The 22,611-nt window shown below is 45.6% G+C and overlaps 1 protein-coding gene and 1 long non-coding RNA gene across 2 annotated transcripts in view; one reads left to right on the top strand and one right to left on the bottom strand.

Annotated features, from left to right (window-relative positions):
- LOC116151801 (uncharacterized) overlaps window positions 1–22,611 on the top strand; it is a 134,800-nt gene that overhangs the window by 40,084 nt on the left and 72,105 nt on the right. The gene's annotated exons all lie outside the window — the stretch shown is intronic.
- On the bottom strand, window positions 6,969–13,338 carry SPATA31F1 (SPATA31 subfamily F member 1). The gene is given in 8 exon segments (XM_010975867.3): window positions 6,969–7,470; window positions 7,473–8,302; window positions 8,304–9,641; window positions 9,643–10,803; window positions 11,784–11,844; window positions 12,373–12,418; window positions 12,992–13,034; window positions 13,036–13,338. Coding segments are annotated over 8 exon segments (4,050 nt in total). The 5' UTR covers window positions 13,134–13,338; the 3' UTR covers window positions 6,969–6,997.

The following is a 22,611-nucleotide window of genomic DNA, read 5'->3' as shown; positions in this document are numbered from 1 at the left end:
CTAGTCCCGGAACAGGGCTTGGGGCGCGCTGGGCCCCTGTGGGCTTGTGTGCTTAACAAGGGTCAGGGGGTCTGGGTGCACTGGTGCTCCTGGGTTCCCAGCTGAGCGCTGAGCCCTGCAGAGACAAGCTGCCCTGATGTATGGGCAGCTGTTACTGAGGGAGCTGCTGGGTTCCTGGACTGCAAATGACCCGTTCATTACCTTCCTCAGTGTGTGGTATCTGTGTGCCCAGCGTAGCTGCAGACATGACTCGATGGCTACCTAGGGTCAGGGTTAGAGCTAGGACTACACTTGGAATAGCACTGATGGAGTGGTTACGGATTAGAGGTAGACAGTGGTAAGCATAGGGCTGGAACATGGTGATGTTAAAGTAGGATTTGGAAATGCATTTGTGGTTCCTGTTGATAAGAGCTAGTGCATCTTGGAATAGGGTTGTGTTAGAGTTGGGGTAGGGTACTGTTTGAGTTTAAAATTGGGATCAAAATGGGCCAAGGAGTTAAATCTTATGCTGGGGGTTAGTTTTAAGCTTCTGAGGTAGTCTGGAGAGGGACTTAAACTTATGCATGTTGTGTGATGTTGGTCTGGTTTACATGAGAGATTTTGGACATTTTCTAGCCCTCTGCACTTGAGACTTATAAATGGCTATGATCCCTGAAGCTGAGATCCAACTTGAGGGAAGTGGGCGTCTAGCTCCTGGGGAGAGGGAACATCGCAGTTTTCTGTCCTAAACTTACCTGTCTGTGTCAACATTTTTTGGGTAACACTCACCAGCATTATCTTTCTGAGGTACAGTTGTTCTGAGAGTCGCACTTGAAGAAATGTGGTTTATAGTTGTTTGTGAGTGGGGTTGGAATTGAGGTTGGTTAGGATTGAAGGGTATGGGACTGAACTTAGTGGAAAAGTTTGGGGTAGAACTACCTACACATGTGGTCATGCCCTGTATCAAGGGCTCCTTCCTGGGAACCAGGAACTGGTACTTCCCTGAGGGTGATCCTGACAGTCTGTCTGGTTTGCTCTTCCTTTAGATTCTGTTTTTGCTGCATTGGAGAGACTGAGGGCTAGGACCCTGCAGTAAACTGGGGACACTCCTGGGAATGGGGATGGGTGTGTAGGTGAAGGATGGGGCTGCTGAAGAGGGCAGGGGACTCACTTGCTGACACTGACAAAGCACACAGCCAAGTTGAACCAAGGGTATCTACGTGGGACTGAAATTACAAAGCAGAGTTTAGAGGTGGATAAGCAGGCCTAGGAGGATTTATGGAGAGAAAGGCTTTGAAGGGTGGATTTGGAACGCATTTGTGTTTGTGGGTCTGCAGCCGTGTCTGTTTGCATGTGTGCAGCCTGTCTTTGTGTCTGCGTGTGTGGGGTGCTGGGGTCTGCTCCAGTCAGGGTATTCATGGGTCTGTGTAGGTGTGTTTCTGGAACAGGTCTCTGGGTACTCTGAGTTAGTTTCTGAGTGGCATCACTGGATTTATGTGCTCCTGTTTCTGTGTCTGTGTGGCTGGGTGTGTGTATCCATGTGTCTTTGACTGTGTGTGAGGCTCTACTCTGGCCTCTCACTTTACCCTGCCCCTCTCCCTTGATGCACCCCAGCTGCCAGCACTGTTTACCACAAGAGATGGCTTCCTTGCCCTTCCCGCTGTCTGGATTCCCATGTGTCCAGCTGCCTGCCCTGGGCCTTGCCCCTGAGGCCTCGCCCCTGAGGCCTCCGTATCGGGCTTGACCTTGGAAATGCTACACTCTGGAAAGCCCCCAATATGCTCTTTGCCTGGCTGTGGACCCAGAGAAGTTACGGTAGAGGAGGGGGACAGGGCTTGGGAGAAGAGGGGTTGTTGGCAGCACGCACCCCTCCTTCTGGAAACAGAGATCTCCTTCTGGCCCCTTCTCAGGCCCCCTTTCCCCTTCCCATACTCCCATGCAGATCAAGTATTCAGGGTCCCGGCCTCACTGCCTGTGCGGATGGGAATGGACAGTCCTCTACAAGCCCAGCCAGACCGGTTAGGGATCCGGTCCTCTGCGTCCCCAGCACCTTACATGCCTGCATTGTGCTCATTCGTCACATCCCCGCCCACACTCAGGGCTGTGCTTCCTTCTTTCCTCTCCCTGCTGAGGACACAGGACCTTCATTCTGTGACAGCCCAGGCCTGTGCCATGGGCCCCTGAGCCCAGGTGGAGCAGCAGTGAAGAGCAGAGGCTCAGCCCCACCTCGCACAGAGCAGGGAGCAGCGTCTCCGCGGGGTTTATTCCTGTGCATATCCCGGGTTTGCTGCCCTCCCTGCGGGGGCTGCAGTGAGAAGGTCCAAAAACGCAGCAGCCAGGGTCTCTGTTCGCTAGGACTTAGTGTTTCACAGGAGAAGTGATTGTGTGGAGAAGCCGTTCTGCCCCGTTGCAGGTATCAGCTGCCTGGAATTCTCTCTCTAGAATTGTGAAATGCTCTCTGCAGGGACCAAGAGAAGGGCTCCAGAAGGTCAGAGCCATTTGCTGTGACAATATGGTATCTCAGAGGGCAGAGGCGAACGCCCGAGTTCCCAAGCAAGCATGGTATATTCCTGGCATCTCCCACCAATCCTGGGGTAGTAAATACTTGAGAGTTTTCATTCTGATTTTACTCTTGAGCCTGGGGGAGCTGGAAGGTGGGGCTTGTGCTAGGGTCACAGAATGGGATGAGCAAGGCTTCATCCCTCCGCAACGTCCTGCAGCATCAGCTCTTGGCTTTGCTGAGAAATGAGAACCCTTAAGGTCCTGGTTCCAGCTCATTTCTCTGCCCCCAGCCCTTTGTTGCAAACCTTGGTCAGCACTATGAATTCATGCTGTTCTGGTCTGGGGCAGGTAGCCTATGGGGGACCACAGGAAGGGCCCACTGTCCCTAAGCCAGGATGTGTGCACATTAACCTCGGCTTCCCACCTGACGCTGCTGTGACCCCTCTGAGTCAATTCCCTTCATTCCGGGCCTCCCTCTCATCTCCTTGCTCTGTGGCTCTCTGCCCACCTGCCACCAGGCAGGGAGGATGTGGCTGTCACAAGACCTCCTATGATCTTTGGGGATGCTTTAGGAAAACACTGCAGAGTGTGGCTCAGCAGGCCTGGGCCTTGTGCCTCCTCGCCCTGGGGGACTCAACAGGGGCTGGACTCCCATCTGGCAGGCAGAGAATCACCATTCAGTGGAGGGACGCATTCCTGCTTCATCCCATCTTGGCTTCTGCATCCTGCTAGCAGTGGACACATTGTGCTAAGTGCTGGGTCCTGTCAGAGGAAGAGAGTCGTGCCCCCACCTCCTGCACTGATGGTACGTTGAGCCATCCTGGACTTGCTTAGCAATCAGTGAGGCGGGAGCATCCCATGGCCCCGATACCACAGCGTGAGGAAGCTGCAGTGCTTCCTGCCCTTCCTCCAGCTTTTGGCTCCTCTGTGGTAGGTCAGAAGGTGGGAGTGCAGAAGTGCCACCTTGTGAGAAATGAGGTGTCCAAAAGAGAGGTCCCTCCCATCCGCTCAGGGTGGCCTCTGTCTTTCTGCTTCCCAGTTCTCTCCTCCCACTCCCCAAACTCCCTGGTCCCTGGCTGGACACTAGGATGCCACACCTGCCCTCTTTCTCAGTCTCAAGCCCTATCCTCTTCATGCTCTGTGTATCTAAGGCTTTCTCTGACATCTCTCTCCCTGTATTCCAAGAACACCTGCTTCACACACGTGATCACCAACTTAAACTCTTTTTTTCTGCCCACTTGGGCTCACAGGCCACTACCAACTTCTTAGGCCCTAATAAAAAACCTTGCCAAGGTAACTTCCAGAATTCCTCTTCATCTCTCACTTTGGCTCTCTGTATCAGCCCCTCCCCTCAGCCACGGTCCTTCCCTGTTCCTCATTCACCCCTTTACGGCCCTGCTCTCTTAATTGTAGGGAAACTGTTTTTCTCATGGTACTCAAAGTCCCTCCTCATCACAGTGACCTTCTCTCTACTTACCACCAGTGAAGCATCTGTGCTTTTAGCCAAGACCAAACCCTCAACCTGGGGACTCAGTCCCATTCTGTTCCTCCTGCACCGTGACATTGCTCTGGTAGTTCTCCCTTTCTGCCTGCGTCCTTAGTTTATCCCTCTTGAAGGAATCTTTTCCATCAACATCCAACATCCCACCTTTAAAAACCCTCTTGATGCTATTCCCTTATTTTTCTGCAACTGTGGGAAAAAACGCCCTAAAGCAGTTGATGATACTTGCTCTCACCAATTGCTCTTCCTCTCTCTCTCTCATCCATTCCAGTCATGCCTTTACCTCCACCTCTCACCTGAGTCTGTTCTTCTCAAGGCCATAAATGATCTCTGTGTTGTTAAATCTGATAATCAACTCTGAGTCCTCATCTTATTTGGCCGATTGGCAATTTTTCATGCAGTTGATCACTTTCTCCTGAAATACTTTCCTCTCTTGGCCTCCAGTATGCCACACTCTCCTGGTTTTCCTCCTACTTCACTGGCTATTACTTCTTAGTCTCTGCTTAGTGGTTCCTACTTTTCACTCCGATTTCTTAATGTTGGTGTATCCCAGAGCCTGGCCCTTAGATTCTGTCTCCTTCATTTACATTCATTGCCTTGGTAATCTTACCCAGTCATGTTTTTAGATCTCTCTCACTCTCTATCTCTATTATCTTTCTTTTCCTTCTCCTTTTCCTCCTCCTTCTTCTGTTTTTTCTTCTTCTTCTGTTTCTTCTTCTTCTTCTTCTTCTTCTTCTTCTTCTTCTTCTTCTTCTTCTTCTTCTTCTTCTTCTTCTTCTTCTTCTTCTTCTTTCTTCTTTCTTCTTTCTTCTTTCTTCTTTCTTCTTCTCCCTCTCCCTCTCCGTCTCCTTCTCCTTCTCCTTCTTCTTCTTCCTTCTTTCTTCTTTCTTCTTCTTCTTCTTCATCATCATCATCATCATCATCATCATCATCATCATCATCATCATCATCATCATCATATCTATTGTTCTATCTAATCATCTACAGCCAGGACCTTCCCTGCGGACCATCAGGCTTCTATGTTGCAAATAGACTGTTGGAAGTATGGTCTCAGGCAGAAGCTGGGAGATTAGTTATTATGCTATTGCAGTAATCATAGCAGCAGTGTGAGTGAGAAGTGGTCATGTTCTGAATTCATTTCAGAAGGTAGACATAACAGGATGGATTGGACATATATGGTTAGGAAAAAAATGTCAAGGACGACACTAATGTTTTTGTCTAGAACAACTGGAAAGACAGAGTCGCTATTAACTGATGTTGTGAATACTGTGATTGAAGCATGTTTCTTATGTGTATTTAGATGATAGTTTGGGGCAGGAAATCAAGGGTTCACTCTTCTGTAATTTGAGGTGAATATTGGACATTCAGGTATTTATGTTGATTAAACAATTTGGGCGTGTGAGCCTGTCTATCCCATATAATCATGAGCTCCATTGTCTAAGTCCTGTCTTTGTTATGTTTGCTCTAGTACCTTGCATACAGTAAGTAAGCAAATATTTTAATTGAATGTATGACACTTCTCAAGTTTATTTTTTTTTAGTTTTAGATATAATTGATAAATAGCACTGTATAAGTTAGGTGTACACCATACTCAAGGTTATTTTCAATGTGACCTTTCTGGGGTCTTCATCAGCTGAGTACCCCAGTAATCCTGTGGCAGGATTCTCTGTTCCATAGCACTCATCATACTTATGATTCATCTGCCTCCCCAACCCAGACTTTGGATTCAGTACTGTTAAGGTATTATTATGCACCATCCACTATTCTAAGCCTGGGGATATGAAACACTATTGTATTATTTAGGCAAGAATGGATGAGTAACCTAACAAGCAGAGGCAGTAAACATAGAAAGAAGGGGGCAAAGATGAGATATATCAAAATTGGAACACAGCGACTGACTTTATGTTTGGGCTGAGCAAAAACATGGGATTATAGTCATACCAATCCCTGACATAGGGGAACAGTTTTGTGGGGTGGAGGGTGAGTGTTCAGAAATTTTGGATTAATTTGCATTGCCTTTAGACAACAAGGCTCAACTCACTGCTCTTCATCACACTAGGACAACAGACCAAAACTCAGTTTATTCCTCTCCATCCCCTAAAAGCACTTGGGTATTGGATTGGCTTCCTGACTCAAGGTTCTTTTGAGTACATAGCCAACCAGCCTTTTCTCTTATCATGCCCTCTTCAGGGACATGTTAGTTTCTATTTCAGGTACTTAGACCCCCATCTACATGCTCTCCTTCCCTGCTTCTCTCCCTGCCTACCCTTGAGGGTGGGGGACCAGCCCCTCTCCTTGTCCTACTGTGATCTTCATTCTGGGCGTCACTCATTCCATGTGGCTGATACGCATTGGAGGGTGGAGGTGGGATACAGGCAAGAGAGCTCCAGCAGCCTTCCAGGCAAGTTCTCCAGAGGGATCTAACCAATAGCCAACAGGGAGTAGAGAGTGGAAAGTCTATCATTTGCTTTTGACATTAGTTGTATTAGCTATATGCTGTTGGTAAACACAAAGCACCTCCTCAAGGCTGGATCAGTGGCACTCCCCTCCAGACTGTGGGCATATATAGATGTCATCAGTGAATTTTGCCTGTGGGGTTCCTGGCCACTCCTTCTTGACAGTAGTATCCTCATGTCTACACTGCTCCTCTGGGCCCAAGGACACCATGATAGAATTCAAACCTGACTTTTACCTTCAGTGTACCTTAGACAAGGTTCTTTCTTCTCTGCTCAAATCCCTTTATTCACAGTCCAGCACGTGTGTGTGTGTGTGTGTGTGTGTGTGTTGTGTGGAATGCTGACCCAGCTTAAGTATGGGTTAAAGCTCCTTCCCTAGTTAGGAAGGACATTTATGCCTCCCTTATGCCTTCCCTGAACATACCACAGTGGAGAGAAGGAGCAGGCAGACAACTCTCTGCTGAGAGATACAGAGTGTATTTTGGGTGGCACTGCCCACCTGCACGTTAATGAAAATGATAGTAGCAGTCCTCTTCAAGGGATGCAGACATTGCAGAGACTACAGAGTTTTTTGCTTGTTCTGGGTCTTCTTGAGCACACCAGTATTTCCCTCTGAGGTGAGAGTTGAGAGTTGGGGTGGGTTCCCTGATTGGGTGGCATAAACCATTCGAGGACAGTGCCGAGGGCAGTGGTGGGGGGTGCCCAGGACTGAGGCAGAGTGGGGTTGATGGGGGCAGGAGCGGTGCCGGAGCTTACTGTCTGGGGAATGGGGAACATGCAAGACAGCCAGGCCCACCTGCTTCTCAGTGGGGGGAAACTGGGCCTTGGGGTTCCCTCTCGTCATCTCTGTCTTAGTTCGCCCCTTGGAACTTTTGGCTGGACCCAGGCTCTTTTCTACATTTTTTCTTTTCATGTTGGCCATTTTCTCAGATGTGGAGGACATGGATTTCTCCTGCCCTTTGCCTTTTGTCTTGGGGTTAAAACAGTGCAGAAAAAATTTCATCTTATTTCTTAAGCCAGATTCTGGAAGGCTGGCCTCTTGTGGGTACAGCCTGGCATCACCTGCCCCTGCAAAACCCGACCTTGTAGAGTTTGGCCCTGCAATGGCTTACCCGGAATGGGTTGGCCCCGGAAAGGCTGGCCCTGTGATGCCTGGGGCACCACGGGCTGGGCATTCTCGGGAACCCTTGCTGATCTGCTGATGACATTGCGCTTGGCTTGACTGTCTTGCAGGTCATTCTTCTCAGAGTCTTTCCCCCCACGGCCTGCAGGAGGTAGCTCTGGGAGTTTAAGCTGAGGGCGATACTGGGGACTGTGCTGACAGGGAGCATTAAAGTGAAAGCAATGTCTCCGTCGCCAGGGGCTATGGGGTGTCCTGTTGAGAAGCATCCCTTCTGGCCTCTGGGCTTCAGCTGAGTGGCTTTTTTCTCTTGTGGAGGAGAGTGCGAACCCGGCATCCCCTTCTCCATGGTCCCTTGCTGACTTGGATTTGCCTTTCTTTTCTGCCAGCTTGGGTACTTGGGCTGAGTCTTTGCTTTTGTCAGGGCTTTGGGGCTCAGGGCTCCAGGCCTCCTCCAGGCTGGGGTTGTTTACACTGGCCTCCAGCTGAAAACAAAGCATCTGGGCCTCTGTCATGTCCCTGCTGGCTTGAGAGATCTTGGAGGTCCAGTGGATAGAACCATGGGGTACTTCACTAGGACTGGGGTGCTTCTGTTTCTGATGCACTGCCTTTAACTCAGTGGCCAGCTGTTCTTTGAAGTGGAACCATTCTGGATCTGGGGCACGTGGCATATCTGGTGGGATGCGGAGTTCCTGGAGCAGTGTTTTTCCTTGGTTGTCTAGATTCCCAGGAGACTCCTGTGTGCATGTTCTCTGTGATTGCTACAGTTTGTTCCCTGGACTCTCTTGCCCTTATGGGAACTCCCAGTTGTATCTCTAGGATCTTCTTTCTCAGATGGAAATTTAGTTTGGCCAAGACAGGTTCCGTGACTAAGCAGGGTCTGGCAGCCTCTGTCTGGCTTTCTAGAGGCACCATCTTGATTATTCCTTCCACCTGCACTTCAGTCTGGAATTCATCTGCAGTGTTTGCACAAGCCTTGCTGGCATCCTGAAAGCCTGGCCCAGGATTTAGAACTTGCTTTTCAGGTGAGGTCATCTGAGTCAGAGGTTCTGTGGGGAATTCAGCAGGCCCAGGCACTGTCTCTGGGATCATAGCTTGGCAAGTGATTGCTGGATCCAAGGCCCTGGAGAGAGCCACATAATAAAGAGTGGGCAGCCCTGACAAGAAGGCCAGATACTTGTGCCGTAAAGTTGTCTCCAGTTTCTCAATGGCTCCCTTGGACAGGGTTTGGGGCTGCTTAGGATATCCTGTGATGGCATTTGGTAAGGCTTGCTGCTGCTGAGCAAGGACCACTGGCATCCAGGGTGTAACTTTCTGTTGTAGGTCTGGGTCATTTGCTGCCTGTAGTTCCTGGGGCTTGCTTTCTGGGATGCTGGTGAAGGGAGCTACTTTCAGGCCCCCAGGAATTCTGCACTCCCAAGAGCCACATATGCAGACAGGAACCTTGCCTTGGTGAATCTGCCCACATTTGGAGTCAATGTGGCTCTATAATATTGCCTTAGTCTAGACAAACAAGTGTGGCATGGGGGCTGACACTGGGTCCATGATGGCTGGGAATGGGTCGCCAACCCCAATGCCCTCTAGAGCTGTAGGTTGGGGGACATTCACATTGTCTAGGGCTGTGCTGCTCCAGGACAGAGTCCTCTGGTCACTGGGGGACAGGAGCAACTGGATGGACTGCTGGATCTTCTGGGGCAGGCCCCAGCAATGGTGAATCAACTGCCTCTGGAGGTGGAATTCCAGCAGCCTACTGGCATGCTCTGGGAAGAGTAGTTCCCTTGTGAGGACTGAGATGGGCTTCCCTGGCCAGGAAGTTTTCTCAGTCTCAGAAGACTGGGCTTTTTCACAGGGCTCATGCTGCATGGGACTCTGGGTGTGCTGATCTCTCTGGAAAACATCTGGCAGGCCCCACTGAAGCTGGAGCTGCTTCTGCAGCAGGTGCCACTCCAAGGCTTCATACTCATCGAGAGTCAGAAATGGGATATTGATCTGAGCTTGCTGGTGGTCAAGTGGAGCGATCCAATTTGGGGAAGATGGAGAACAGGGTGGAGCTGACCAGGTTGGAGTTTTAGGCATTAGAGGGAGGAGAGAAGAGAAAAGGATCGTTCAAGTGGGGCTTAGACATGCTCCCATTCATGGAGAAGCCTTGAGAACCCAAGAAGGTGTCAACCAGGGACTCACTGTGCAGAGAAGGGAGGCCACAGAATAGCTGGCTGTATATCTGCTGCACATGGCCCACTGAGTCATTAGCCGGTTGCCCAGGCATGAGATAGAGGCCATTTAATTCTTTAAGGGCTGGAGAGGACAAGGCAAGAACCGTATGGTTTGGGATTTGCTGGTAGTGGGGTCTTTGTTCTGGGTCCATAATGGACCATTCAGAAACCCAGAAGGCCTGGGTGGGCTGGCTGGCCATACATGAACCCCAGTTCTGGTATGAAGTGGTCCCAAATTTCTCAACAGAGAACTGAAAACTATCATTTTGGATGAAAGAAACTGGTTGGTTATGTACAGATTGGTAGAATAATGGCGGATTTGGCATAAACTGCCTCAGAGACTCTTCTACAAGTCTGGGGAGCCCCCACCTCTGGAAATGCATCCTTTTTTTCACATGTACCTCAAGAAGCCTCAGGACTTCAGGACTGAGGAATGGCAGGTGGGCAGGGAGGACAGTGACCATATGTGAGGCCACAGGATGTGTCAAGGTAGTGATTTCTTGGTTCAGGGTCAGCAGAGACCCCTGGGAATTCAAGGACTGCTGGCCTTGGTTCCCATAGGCAAGGCTGGAGTTGCTCTGCATCACCTTCTGCAGGTTCACTGAAATCCGAGGCTCTTCGAGCCTTGATGAAAACATAGTCTCTGGGCCCCTGGACACCTCTGGGACTTGAAATCCCTGCCTTAGTTTGAGGTGTTCAGCCCAGTAATCATGGATGCTGACTGCACCAGTTGACTGGGCAGCTGACTGGGTTAGGGATTTCTGTGACACTGTGAGGGTTGCAGGTGGAAGTGAAAAGTCTTTGGAGCATGGGCAACGATGCTCTATACTCTGCTTAAAAGACACTTTAGATGTGGACAAAATCTCTAGACAAGAGGAGCCCTGCGATGGCCCCCCTGAAGCTGGGGAGACCAGGGTATTCTCACCCACCACCAGCTGCTGAATCTCCAGCACCATGGCATTGCAGATTTGGCAGCAGGGGTCTGCACACAGGAGCTGCCGCACACTCCCCTCCTGAGGAAGCCAGCCCTGGCTGGAAAGGGAAACATGGCAACTGTTGGTTACTGATGGAGCAACATTTGCCTCTTTCCTCCCCTAGCCCTGTAAGCCCTGGGGCCTGCACCTGCTGGGTGTTTACTCATCTACTTTTTTCCTCCTAGGGAAATGCCATTTGGCAAGTTATGGTGGGCTTGGCTGAGGCCCTGGGGCTTACTGGGCAAGGTCTCAGACAACTGATGGAAGTGCAGGGCCTTGAGAGACTGGGAGGTGGGTGGGTTCTCTGCTGACTTGTGCTGAGAAGCTGAGCTAGGAAAAGGCAACCAGGCAGATGGGGGAGCCAGTGGTTAGCTGATGGGGCAGCACCAGGAACATCACCAGCTAGAACTTGGAGTCAGTCTCTTTTGGGGCTGAGGCTGCAGCCTGTGATTCAGAATTTCAAAACTGGAAAAGGTGGTCATTGTGGGAACTCTGTGTTCTGGGGATTACAGGGTACACAGTATCTCTTGGGAGTCCATTCCCATTCTCTAGAGATATTAAGAAGGGGATAATATGACAAGCTTCTGTTTGATGGCTGTCCCAGGAACTGGCCTCCCTGAAGACAGGACCAGAAAGGTAATGTCAGCAAGGTCCAGGGGTCTGCCTTTAAAAGGGTATTGCTGTAAAGAGGATATTAAAATGACGACTTATTTATGCACTTAATTATCCATTCTCTTGACTATAACTTACCTTGCTGCTGAGAGCAAACCCATGTAGAGTCTTTTATGAACTATACACTAGTGAAATCCTGAATTCCAGGACCACTGTGAGCCTAGCCCACAGCAGAACTAGAAAACTCTCTCCTGAAATTTCTGATCCCCCTCTGCCCTGGCAACCCTCTTGGCCAGTGCTCCAAGCTCCACTGTGTCTGGCTCCCTCCCAGCCATTATCCTTCTCCCCAGCTCTGCCCCAGGCCAACCAGAGAAATGATCACAGGCCAGGCTGGGAGTTGGGAGACTGTAAAGAGCAAGAAATCACCTTCTCATGACAGAGAGCAGCTCCCACGGCTTCTCAGCTTCTTCCCGGGAAAGTCTCCTAGCTGAGAAACCAGGAGACAGTGTTACATGGAGCAGGAGAGGATTCAGGCACATCCTATAGGGAGCTGAAGGCCTCTGAGTGAGGAGACTGCAAACCCCAGCAGTTAGTGCTGTTAAGGCATGCCTGTGTACAACGTAACCAGGTATGATGTGCTCTCCTGGACCTGATCTCGTGTGATCTTCACAACCACACTGTAAGTGAGGCAGGATCATCAGATGCCCATTTCATGGTAGCAAGACTGAGAGACGAAGTGACTTCCACAGGGTCATAGAACTAGTAAATGACAGTTAAGGACTTTTCTCCTACTTCATCATTCTTCATTCCTGAGGGTAAGGTGGAGAATTTTGGAACATTCCCAGGGTCTGATTTCCCACCCCAAAAATTCTTCTGGGAGAATTTGTCAATTTGGGGAATTGGAGCCTTCAATGGTAGAGCACCTGGCTCCTGGCACCAGGGGTCACTGAGGGACAGGGTTCATGGGAACCTTGCCCACCATGGAGGGGTGTCAGAGCAGAGACTAGGACTTTACCTTTTGATGCTGCATCTCTAGCCCTTTGTCTGACTTTTCAGTGATGCTTAAAGACAAAAGAGTTAGTGTGAAGCTGGGACACCATTTTCTTTTTCATATCCCAAATGAAACAAAGGAAATATACATTTCCCAGTCCCTTTCTATATAGCTGTCTGTATTTTATACACTCTACTGTATTTCCTTCCTATATTCCACCCTTTCACCAGAACATTTCATTTTTCTATTTTTGTGCTTACTTCAGGGCTCTCCATATTCCATACCTCCTGTCATCTTTCCCAGGACAAATTTTTCAGGGGGCTTAGCATGATACAGGAGGAATAATGGAACTGATCAAATAGTTAGTGGTTCCCAGCCAAGGACTTTTGCTTACTAAGTCCACCAATCAGAAAAATCCCCCATTTTGGAAGGACAGAAATGATCCAATGAAGTAGATTCCATTTTATCTAGGACTCAACCCAGGCCAGATAGAGAGATTCTTGATTTTTCAATTAGAATACACTGTGGGGATGGCCTGGCAAAGAATTATTTCTAGTCTCCGAGAAGAAAAGTACTATAGAATAACTGCATATATCTTATCTGAGGCTTAATTAGTTCAGTCATGGTCATAGTGTTTCCCTACCCGGCAGCAGCTCCTTTTAGGTTCCAATGTTAATCCATGGTAACTTTTTCACCTGCCAGATAATTAGGATAATAATAAAGTTGGAGCCATAGGTATATAAGGGATACCCTAGATCCCACAGAACAAAAGTTGGGCTCAGCATGGTCTAAACCTCATTAGCATGAGAAGACCAACCATCCCTGTATGTAGGCATTTAGGGTACTGGTGCCTAATGCCTTCCCATGCTATGCCTTGTCGTTTCCACCTCACAGACGATGGAACCAGGCCAGCAGACTGCATCACAAAGCCCTCCTGTTTCACAAGGCAGGTGCGGTGTCAAAGACCTTTACCTGTCTACGGAAGCCCATGTGGTGATTCAGTCTGTAGATAAGGGTGTCTGGTTCTAAGGACTGAAGGTGCTGCTCATAGGCAATGTCTTCACTGTCTTCACTCTCCACACCCTCCACCAGCCAGATGGCTCAGTTCTCCCTTCAAGACAGCTGTCTGGTCACCCATCCCCTGAAAACTGAGTGTTAAGGGACACAAGGCACCTTTTGAGGAAGAGTGCTTGGGACAGAGGAAACTCTTATCAAGTCCCCCACCTGTACTGGGAATATATATGAGAAGCACATATGAGCTTAGGGACGGCAGAGTCTGGTTATGGCCTGGGAACGGAGAGCTTTGATGTTACAGGCAGTGGGTATTGGGAAATCAGAGGTGTATGAAGGGGACCATGGCTGAAATGGTGGGGAAAGGCAAAATCTTTATTTTTAAATTTAAATATGTGGAGGAAGGGAAGTCTCCATTCTGTGTGGTGGGAAGAGATTATAAACACTGCTTTCTATGGAGGCACATGAATTTGGTTCACTTCTGGAGCGCTATCCAAAGTTCTGTGTTCTAAAGCACATTTACCCATGTGACAGCATTCTGCTTGCTCAGGAAGATGACTTCTGTAGAGATGAATAGCTACTTCCAACTAAGGGTCACAAACTAATTGCTACTCATGGACCTGCTTATCTACTCTGGATGTATAATGTTTACCTGAGTTTTTTTTTTTTAACTTGGATTTTGGTAACTTTTAGACATGTCAGGTGTTTTCCAGTCCGCCCCAGGACCTATCAGTCCTACACCTTGACTATTGATTTAGACATTGTTACCTGCTTGGCTGTCTGTGGATACCGTGATGGACTCCAGTATCTCAGAATTTCTGGATTTCCTTGAGAGAGTCTTGCCCTGGTGACAGTGGTCTCATAGCCAAAAAATTCTTGGGCTCACTATCTCTGAAGATGCTTCTTGGTTCTTCCTCCAGCATCTAGTCCTTTACCCAGCTGGCATGGTGAGCTATCAGTCTGTGCTCAGTCCTAAGCTAGGCAGTGTCAAGGGTACAAAGACATTTCAATCATGTCACCTTCCTGCTGTCAAGACACTTCACTATCTGATTCCCAAGATAAGACTAATCCACACAAAGTAAAAGCCAGCAATATAGAACAAATGGAATCATATACTCATTTGTGAGGCCCAGGTCACAAACATCCCATTCCTGAGGGGAGAAAGCATAGTGAGGATCAGGATAGTCAGAGAAGGTTCCTGGATAGAGTGACACTGGAGTTGAATCTGTAAGTGCAGGCTGTGGGCGAAGGAGTGTGTTCCAGGTAGGAGAGAAACTTACTAACAGATGCAGAACACTGAGGAATGAGCTACAGTGTGCATCAGAAATGCAGTCTATCTCTAGCAGAGATGCAGGGGGATGGACTGGATTGGACTTGAGGAGGAAGACTGGAGGAGCAGGGGTGAGGTCTCTTGATGGAGGCATTTATTTTATTTCAATAACTAAAAATTTTTTTTTAAAGTAGGCAGATATACATGGTACAGAATTCCAAAGGCAGGTATGTAGTATGTCTCTTTCTCATCCTTGTCTCCCTTTTTCTTCCCTGTATATCTTTCAGAATTGATTTGGCAAAGGAAGCATAAATAAAATGATACACTTTTTTTTCACAAATGGAAACATTACAGACAGTGTTTTCTATATTTTTAAATTTAATAATAAGAATATATCTTGTGTATATAATTTTCTTTGATGGCTATACAGTCTTTTTAAAAAATTCTTATTTTTTATTAAAGTGTAGTTGGTTTACAATGTTAGTTTCAGGTGTACAGCAAAGCAATTCAGCTATACATACACAGAAATATATATTTTCAGATTCTTTTCCATTACAGGTCATTACAACAAATTGAATATAGTTCCCTGTGCTATACAGTAAGTCCTTATTATTTATCTATTATATATATAGTAATGTATATCTGTTAGTCCCAAACTCCTAATATATCCCTCCTCCACTCCTTTCCCCTCTAGGAGACAGAGTTTGTTTTCTATGTCCAGGAGTCTATTTCTGGTTTGTAAATAAAATTTGTAGGTTTTTTTTTTTTTAGATTCCACATATAAGCAACATCATATGTTTGTCTACAGTCTTCTTTGCTAGAACTACAACACAATTTATCTTCAATTCTACTTTCATGGCTATTTAGTTATTTACAGTTTTTTTCTCTGAATAATAATGCTGACATGAAACTCATGTGTATATCATTGTACACAGTTATGAGTATTTAGGTAGGAGGAACTCCTAAGAGTTGAACTGATGGATGAAGGGGTTTGAGTATTTTAAATGTTGATGTTGCCAAATTGCCCCACCAATTGTATGGATTTGTACCCTCACCAAAACTGTGTAAGGGTGCCTCTCTTTCCATACGTGTTGATTCAATGTTATCAAATGTTTATCTTTGTCAACCCAAGAAGTGATTCTGGATAGAGTGACACTGGAGTTGAATCTGTAAGTGCAGGCTGTGGGCGAAGGAGTGTGTTCCAGGTAGGAGAGAAGCTTATCAACAGATGCAGAACAAATCTGTTTTATAAATCTGTTTTATAAATTTGTCTTAAGGTAGGCTAAGCACCTTTTGATTGCTCCTCCTTTGTTTTTCTTTAATAATTTTTTGGTTTTTAAAAAATTTTTTTTTAGGGGGAAGTAATCAGGTTTACTTACTTGTAATGGAGGTACTGGGGTTGAACTCAGGACCTCATGCATGTTAAGCACACACACTACCACTGAGCTATACCCTCTCCCCACCAGCTAAGCACTTTTTGTATGTTTATTTCCTTTTCTTTTAATTATTTGTTCTTATTCTTTGCCCACTGATGATTGATCTTCATCTTTGATTTACAAGTGCTTTTTAATATTAAGAAAATTAGCCCTTTGTATGTATTGCAGATGTTTAAAAAAACTGAAATACAGTTGATTTACTATGTTGTATTAGTTTCTGGTGTACAGCAAAGTGATTCAGATATATATACATATATTCTGTGGTGTTGCCTGTCAGATGTTGTTCGGGCTCACAAAGGACACTGTTGTTGGCACTGCCCTTAGACCCACCTCAGCTGTGAGAATGCTCACCTGGATGTCCCTTAGGCACTGCGCTCACAAAGATCCACTGTAGTAGGGGACCCGGACTCACTTATAGTTGTCCACCTGACCCACCGTGGGAACTACAGGAATCAGCCCAGACCCCAGCCCCGACCCCAGCCCCACCTTCATGTGCCGCACCCACAAATCCTGCTGCTGTTAATGCTAGACCTACCCCAGCCACGAGAGCACCAGTAATCTGCTCAGATGTCCTGCAGCTGCTTGCTTACAAAACCACTGTCAGCGCAAATTCACCGATGTTGCACAGCCACTGGGAATCAGGTCAGATTTCAGCCCCACATCCGAGGTTGCGTGGCCACCGGGAACTGGCTCAGATTTCCTGTGTGTGGGCAACCTGCCAGTACTTGCGTAGAGGCAGAGCCGCACCCACTGTGAGCATGCTGAGAATGAGGCTGCTATGGTGGGGACCCTGCCTCTCCTTTTGCATGCCGACTAACAATGGGGATTCTATGGTGGACCTGGGCTCTGTCCTGTGCACACCCCCAGCTACAGTGTGGCCTGGGCCACACTCCAGTCCCTTTGTGCATCTCCCCACAGCCAGCCACCGTCCTCTCCCTGGGTCTGTCTGCTGAAGCCCAGGTTTCAGCACTCAGCCCCCATGTGCACCAGTAGATGCCCATCTTAGGTTGGGGCGTGCAGTGACGTGATCAGGACCACGTGCGCTGGTCCCTCACTGTTCTGACTGCCACAAGCTGGCTGCTGCACTCTCCTCTGAGCCTCTGAAGCTCCCTATTTGTCCCAGCTGATCTCCCAGCCAGTGAAGGGGGTTCCCAGATTAGGGAACCTTTCCCCTCTCACCCCCCACGGGTGCAGATCCCATACCGATTCCTTTTTTTTCCCTTTCTTTTCATCCCACTTGGTTACATTGTGGTCTTACTTGCAGCTTTGGTTGTATGAGGTCTTCTGCCAGCATTCAGTAGGTATTCTGTGAAGACTGTGCCACATGTAGATGTATTTTTGATGTATTTGTGGGAGGAGATGAGCTCCATGTCCTTCTATTTCACCATCTTGATCTCCACCCTCTGCCAATATTTTTTTGTTATTTGATGTTAATGATGATTTTTTGCCATGCAGAAAATTTTGCATTTTATGTAGTCAAATTCATTAGTCTTATTATTAGTCTTTTGTTTTATGGCTTCTGTGTTTAAAAAAAAACTTAGAAAGGGTTCCTTCTCTGAAGTTATAAAGGAGTTCTTCACAATTCTTCAGGTACTCATGGTTTCATTTTTTTAAAGATTACACCTTTGATCCATTTAGTATTTATTTTTGAGTAATGAGTGAAGTTGGTACTTGTATTCAAAGTTAAGAATTGCATTCAAGTACATGTAACAGGTTTAATTACAAAACAGGTTTCTCAGGAGCTTTTGGATTCTGCTTAGGACAAAGCGAACCTGGAAACAGCATTGCTTCCACTATTACAACCAAAAAATCACAAGACAGTCTGAAAATCCTTAACTTTTTGAAATTTATTAGAGAGCTGAGGTTCCAAGGCAACCTAATTAATCTTAATTTTAGGAAAGACAGGCACCTCCAAGGTATAGCCCAGGTGCACTTACTTACTTATTTGGGGGCTGACTCCACTCCTGGACACCATCAAGCTGGTAAGAATTCAGCACTAAGTTTTACGGAATTGCTAAAGGCCAAATGTAGGCCAGCATGAGAATACAGAAATTGAGAGCCACAAGTACAAGGCCAATTCACAATTATCTCCAGGCTCGTCTCTGTTCACTTTACCATGTGTTCACAAGAGAGACTGGAGCAGTGTGCAATTCCTGAGAAAGTTTTCCTTGTGGTACAGGCCTGTGGGAGAGCAGCCACTGCAGAGAAAGGCACCGAGCCATACCCAGATCCGTCTCCCCTGTCTTCCTATAGAACAAAAGCCATAAGCTTCTGGGTGAAGGGCAGTAAATTCTGTCATCAGGCAGCAAACTGCGCCTGGAGAAAGATGAAAAAAAAACCCTACCCCTGTGAGACCCAGACTATTAGTAGTCTTCCAACAGAGGGTGGGGTAGGAGCATAAAGGTGGCCTTAACTGTAAGACCCAGGGGGTACAGTGCCTATCTAAAACTGATGTTGAATCAGAAAAACAGAGAATGTCTCCCCTGCCCTGTCAAGGAGGCTTGTAAGCATCGAGTAACAGGTAACAGCAGTCTACTGCTGACAGCATCAAGAACATGAAGGGAGATATTTTCTGAGGAGCAGGCACTGAGGGAGGATGTAAGGCTGAGGGTGGGGCAGGTAAACACAGGTAATATTAGAGACACTGGAAGCCTATTACGCACTGACAGTATCCATAGCAGAAACAAAACCCTAATGCAGGTCAGATCCTGACTAGACTGATTCAATCTCTTACACTAAAGTCCTAGCAGAAGGAGAGGTGCGCCCATCTCCAGGCACAAAAACCATCTACCTCAGTCTTTACTGCCTTACAATAGATGTCCAGTTTTCAACAAATTATTATTACAAGGCATTTCAAGAAGGAAGAGAAAAATGACACACTATTAAGAGAAAAAGCAATTAATATGACACAGATATTGTAATTATTCTGACAGGGAAGTTGAAGGAACTATGATTAATACATTAATGGACCTAGTAGAAAAGGTGGACAGCCTTCATGATCAGAAGGGTCAATTTCAGCAGAGAGATGAGAACTCCAGGAAAGAATCAAATGGAAATGCTAGAAATAGAAAACATGGTAACACAGATAAAGATTTCTTTTGTCTAGCTCATCACTAGCCTTGACACATGGGAAAGAATCAGTGAACTTGAAGATAATTCAATAGAATTATCTAAATTGAAACACAGGAAAAAAGTGGAAAAAGACCCCACAACAGAAAAAAGCATACAAGAGTTGTGGGCCAATATGAGAGGGAGGGGGAGGGGAAGAGGGAATGGGGAAGAAATATTTGAAGAAATAATGGCTAAGAATTTTCCAAAATTAATGACATATCAAATTACAAATCCCAGAAGATCAGAGAATACCAAGCAGGATAAACAAAAACACAGCTAGACATATCATATTTGAACTGCTGAGAACTAAAGAGAAAGAGCTCTTCAGCTTGAGAAAAAAAGAAACATTACATAAAGAGGAACAAAGATACAAATATAGCAGACTTCTCATAAAAAACTACACAAGCTACAAGACAATGGCGTGAGATCTTCAAAGTGCTGGGAGGAAAAAATGTCAACCAAAAATTCTACATTAAGCAAAAAAAAAAAACATCAAAAATCAAAGAAAAATAAGTACTTTCTCAGACCAACAGGCTTTCCTTTCTTCATAAAACAGGAAACTGGTTGCTAACCAGTGATTCTCATACTTCTTCCTAGCTAACAGAAACCCAATTTTTACAAAAAGAGGTAAAATTCATCATCTCAGAAATAAACCCTGTACGCATTAAACAGTCAATCCCCATTCAATCCTCTCCCCAGTCCCTGTCAAACACTAATCTGCTTTCTATGTCTATGGAATTTCCTATTCTGAACATTTAACATAAATGGAATCATACAACATGTGGCCTTTTTGTGTCTGGTCTCTTTCACTTAGCAGTGTGTTTTCAAGGTTCACTCATGTTGTAGAATGTATCAGTACTTCATTCATTTTTATAGCTGAATAGTATTCCATCGTGTGGATATACAACATTTTGTTTATCCATTCATCAGTTGATGGATATTTGGGCTGTTTCTACCTTTTGGCGATTATGAGTAATGCTGCTGTGAACATTCCAAAACAAGGTTGTTTTCAATTTTCTTGGATATCTATGTAGGATTAGAATTGCTGGGTCATAATTCTATGGTAATTCTATGTTTAACTTTTCGAGGAACCATCAAAGTATTTTCAACAGTGACTGTACCATTTTATATTCCCACCAGAAATGTATCCTAATTTTTATTCAGGGCTGCAATATGCCTAATTGCTCAGGATGAATCATGGTTGGTAAAAGCCAACTGAGGGATAGTATATTGTCAGAAAATGGCCACTGTAATATTTCCAGTCTGACATGCTTTTCCTGAAACTTGTCACTCCACTGCAAGAGACAGATTCTGTTTCTTCTCTTCTTGAAACTGGCTAGGCTTTTATGACTCACCTGACAAACAGAATATGGAGTAAGTAATGCTGTGTGACTTCTGATGTTATGTCATAAAAGGCAATATGGCTTCTGCCAAGGTCTCTTTTCTCAGGACACATGCCCTTGGATCCTCGAGTAGCCATGTAGGAAGTCCAGAAGACCATGAATAAGAGACTACATAGAAATAGAGCGAGATGCCTAAGAAGCCCCAGTTGCTCCAGCCCCAACTGATTACTTTTTCAACTTAGGTACCAGATGTGTAGATGAATGTCTTCTGATGATTCCAGCACCAGCACTGTCTGACTGCAATTGTGGACAGGTCCCAAACAAATCTGCCTAGCTGACCTCAGTCAATCACACAAACAATGAGAGATAATAAAATACTATAATTGTCTTTTAAACCACTCTTTGGGAGTGGTTTATTAATCAATAATACATGGCAAAATAATTGATCCCTTTTGCCAGAGTCCCAGTTTCTAGACTACTTTGCATCTAAGGATGGATATGTGGACCCACTTCTGATTAATAAGAAATATGGGGAAATTAGCTGGGGGGCGGTTTCTTGCTTGGAAAGAGTTCATTTTCTGATAAAAGAGACAAGATATGAGAGCTTGCTTATAGCTCCCCAACCTGTGACCCCTTGCTTTCTACCTCTGAATAAGAAGTTGGACTAATGCTTACACTTAGAGTAGTCATCTAGTGACCCTGAGGTTACAGGTCAGAGGATAAAACATCAGCATCTGGGGATGATGGAGAAGAATAGACAGTGCTTAGATATTTGATGACATCAATAAATCCCTAAAGGAACTCTGGAGCATCCTGGGTTTGACTACATTTTCTAAGTCAGAGCACTTATATTTCTTCTGACTACTTTTCATTTTCATGTACCATAATTCTGAGATATAGCTGTTTCCTAGTTTACCTAAGTATAATTTTCTTTCTTTCCTTTTTTTTTTTTTTTTGGTGAGTGGGGGTGGGGGTGTGGGGATTAGGTTTATTTATCTATTTTTTAAGTGAAGGTACTGGGGATTGAACCCAAAACCTCATGAGTGCTAAGCACACACTCTACCCTGAGCTATACCCTCCACAAAGATACCATTTTCAATTCTTATTTTCCTTGTTGTTTGGAGGTGATTTTCTAGAAGAAACATTTATCACCTTAAAACTGATCAATCTTACTCATAATAAGAAAATGCAAATTAAAACAAGATTATCATCTTCATTTCTCAGATTGACAAAAATAAAAATGATTATAAACTATGTTTAGAGAAAGTGTGGGAAAGAGGCTTTCTTACATGCTGCTGGTTGGAACATAAAAAGGAACAAAATTTGGAGTGCAATTTAGGGATGCCTGTGCAAATATAAAATGCACATAGCCTTTGAGCATTTCTCTTTCTAGGAACTTAACTAATAGAAAAACTCACAAAGACATGTGTAAGGGTGTTCACTACATCATTACTTATAATAGTGAAAGAGTGGAAACAAGTTAAACATGAGATTGGTTAAATAAAATTATGATATATCCATACAATGGACTACTATGCAGCCATTAAAAAGGATGAGATAGGTAATATATGCTCTTGTACACAAGTGAAGCAAGTATATAGTTTACTCTCATTTTTGTAAAAAGGTATGGGGAATACACAAATATTTATTTATATTATATTTATAAGTGGTACATTCATATTATAAATATAATATAAATATATTATAAATATGATGAGACTGTTAAGGGCCATCTTGGAGGCTGGCTACCAGATAGGCAGATGAATTCTCTCTCTGTTCTCCATCTCTTAACAGATTGTTATGAGGCACAGTATTTGTTCTGCCTGCCCAGAGATGTCCTACATGGCTAAGTGACAGTTGGGCTGGCTCTGTAATGCACCACCTTACATTTGCTTTCCAGTCTTTCCTGCCTCACTTCCCCTTTCTCTCACTCTCCCTATAAAGAATTAGTACTTAAGTTTTGCCTGGGCTCTGTTTTCTAGAGAACCGGAGCTAACACAAATAATATAGCTTAAATATTTCATGATAAAATTTTTAAATGGCGGGAAAGGGAAAAGAAAGTGCTAAGAAAGTGCTCTTAAGATATGCAAGG

The sequence above is a fragment of the Camelus dromedarius genome, chromosome 10, assembly GCF_036321535.1.
Source record: "Camelus dromedarius isolate mCamDro1 chromosome 10, mCamDro1.pat, whole genome shotgun sequence".
In the NCBI taxonomy this organism is placed as follows: domain Eukaryota; kingdom Metazoa; phylum Chordata; class Mammalia; order Artiodactyla; family Camelidae; genus Camelus; species Camelus dromedarius.
This window is presented reverse-complemented; position numbering and strand designations above follow the sequence as displayed.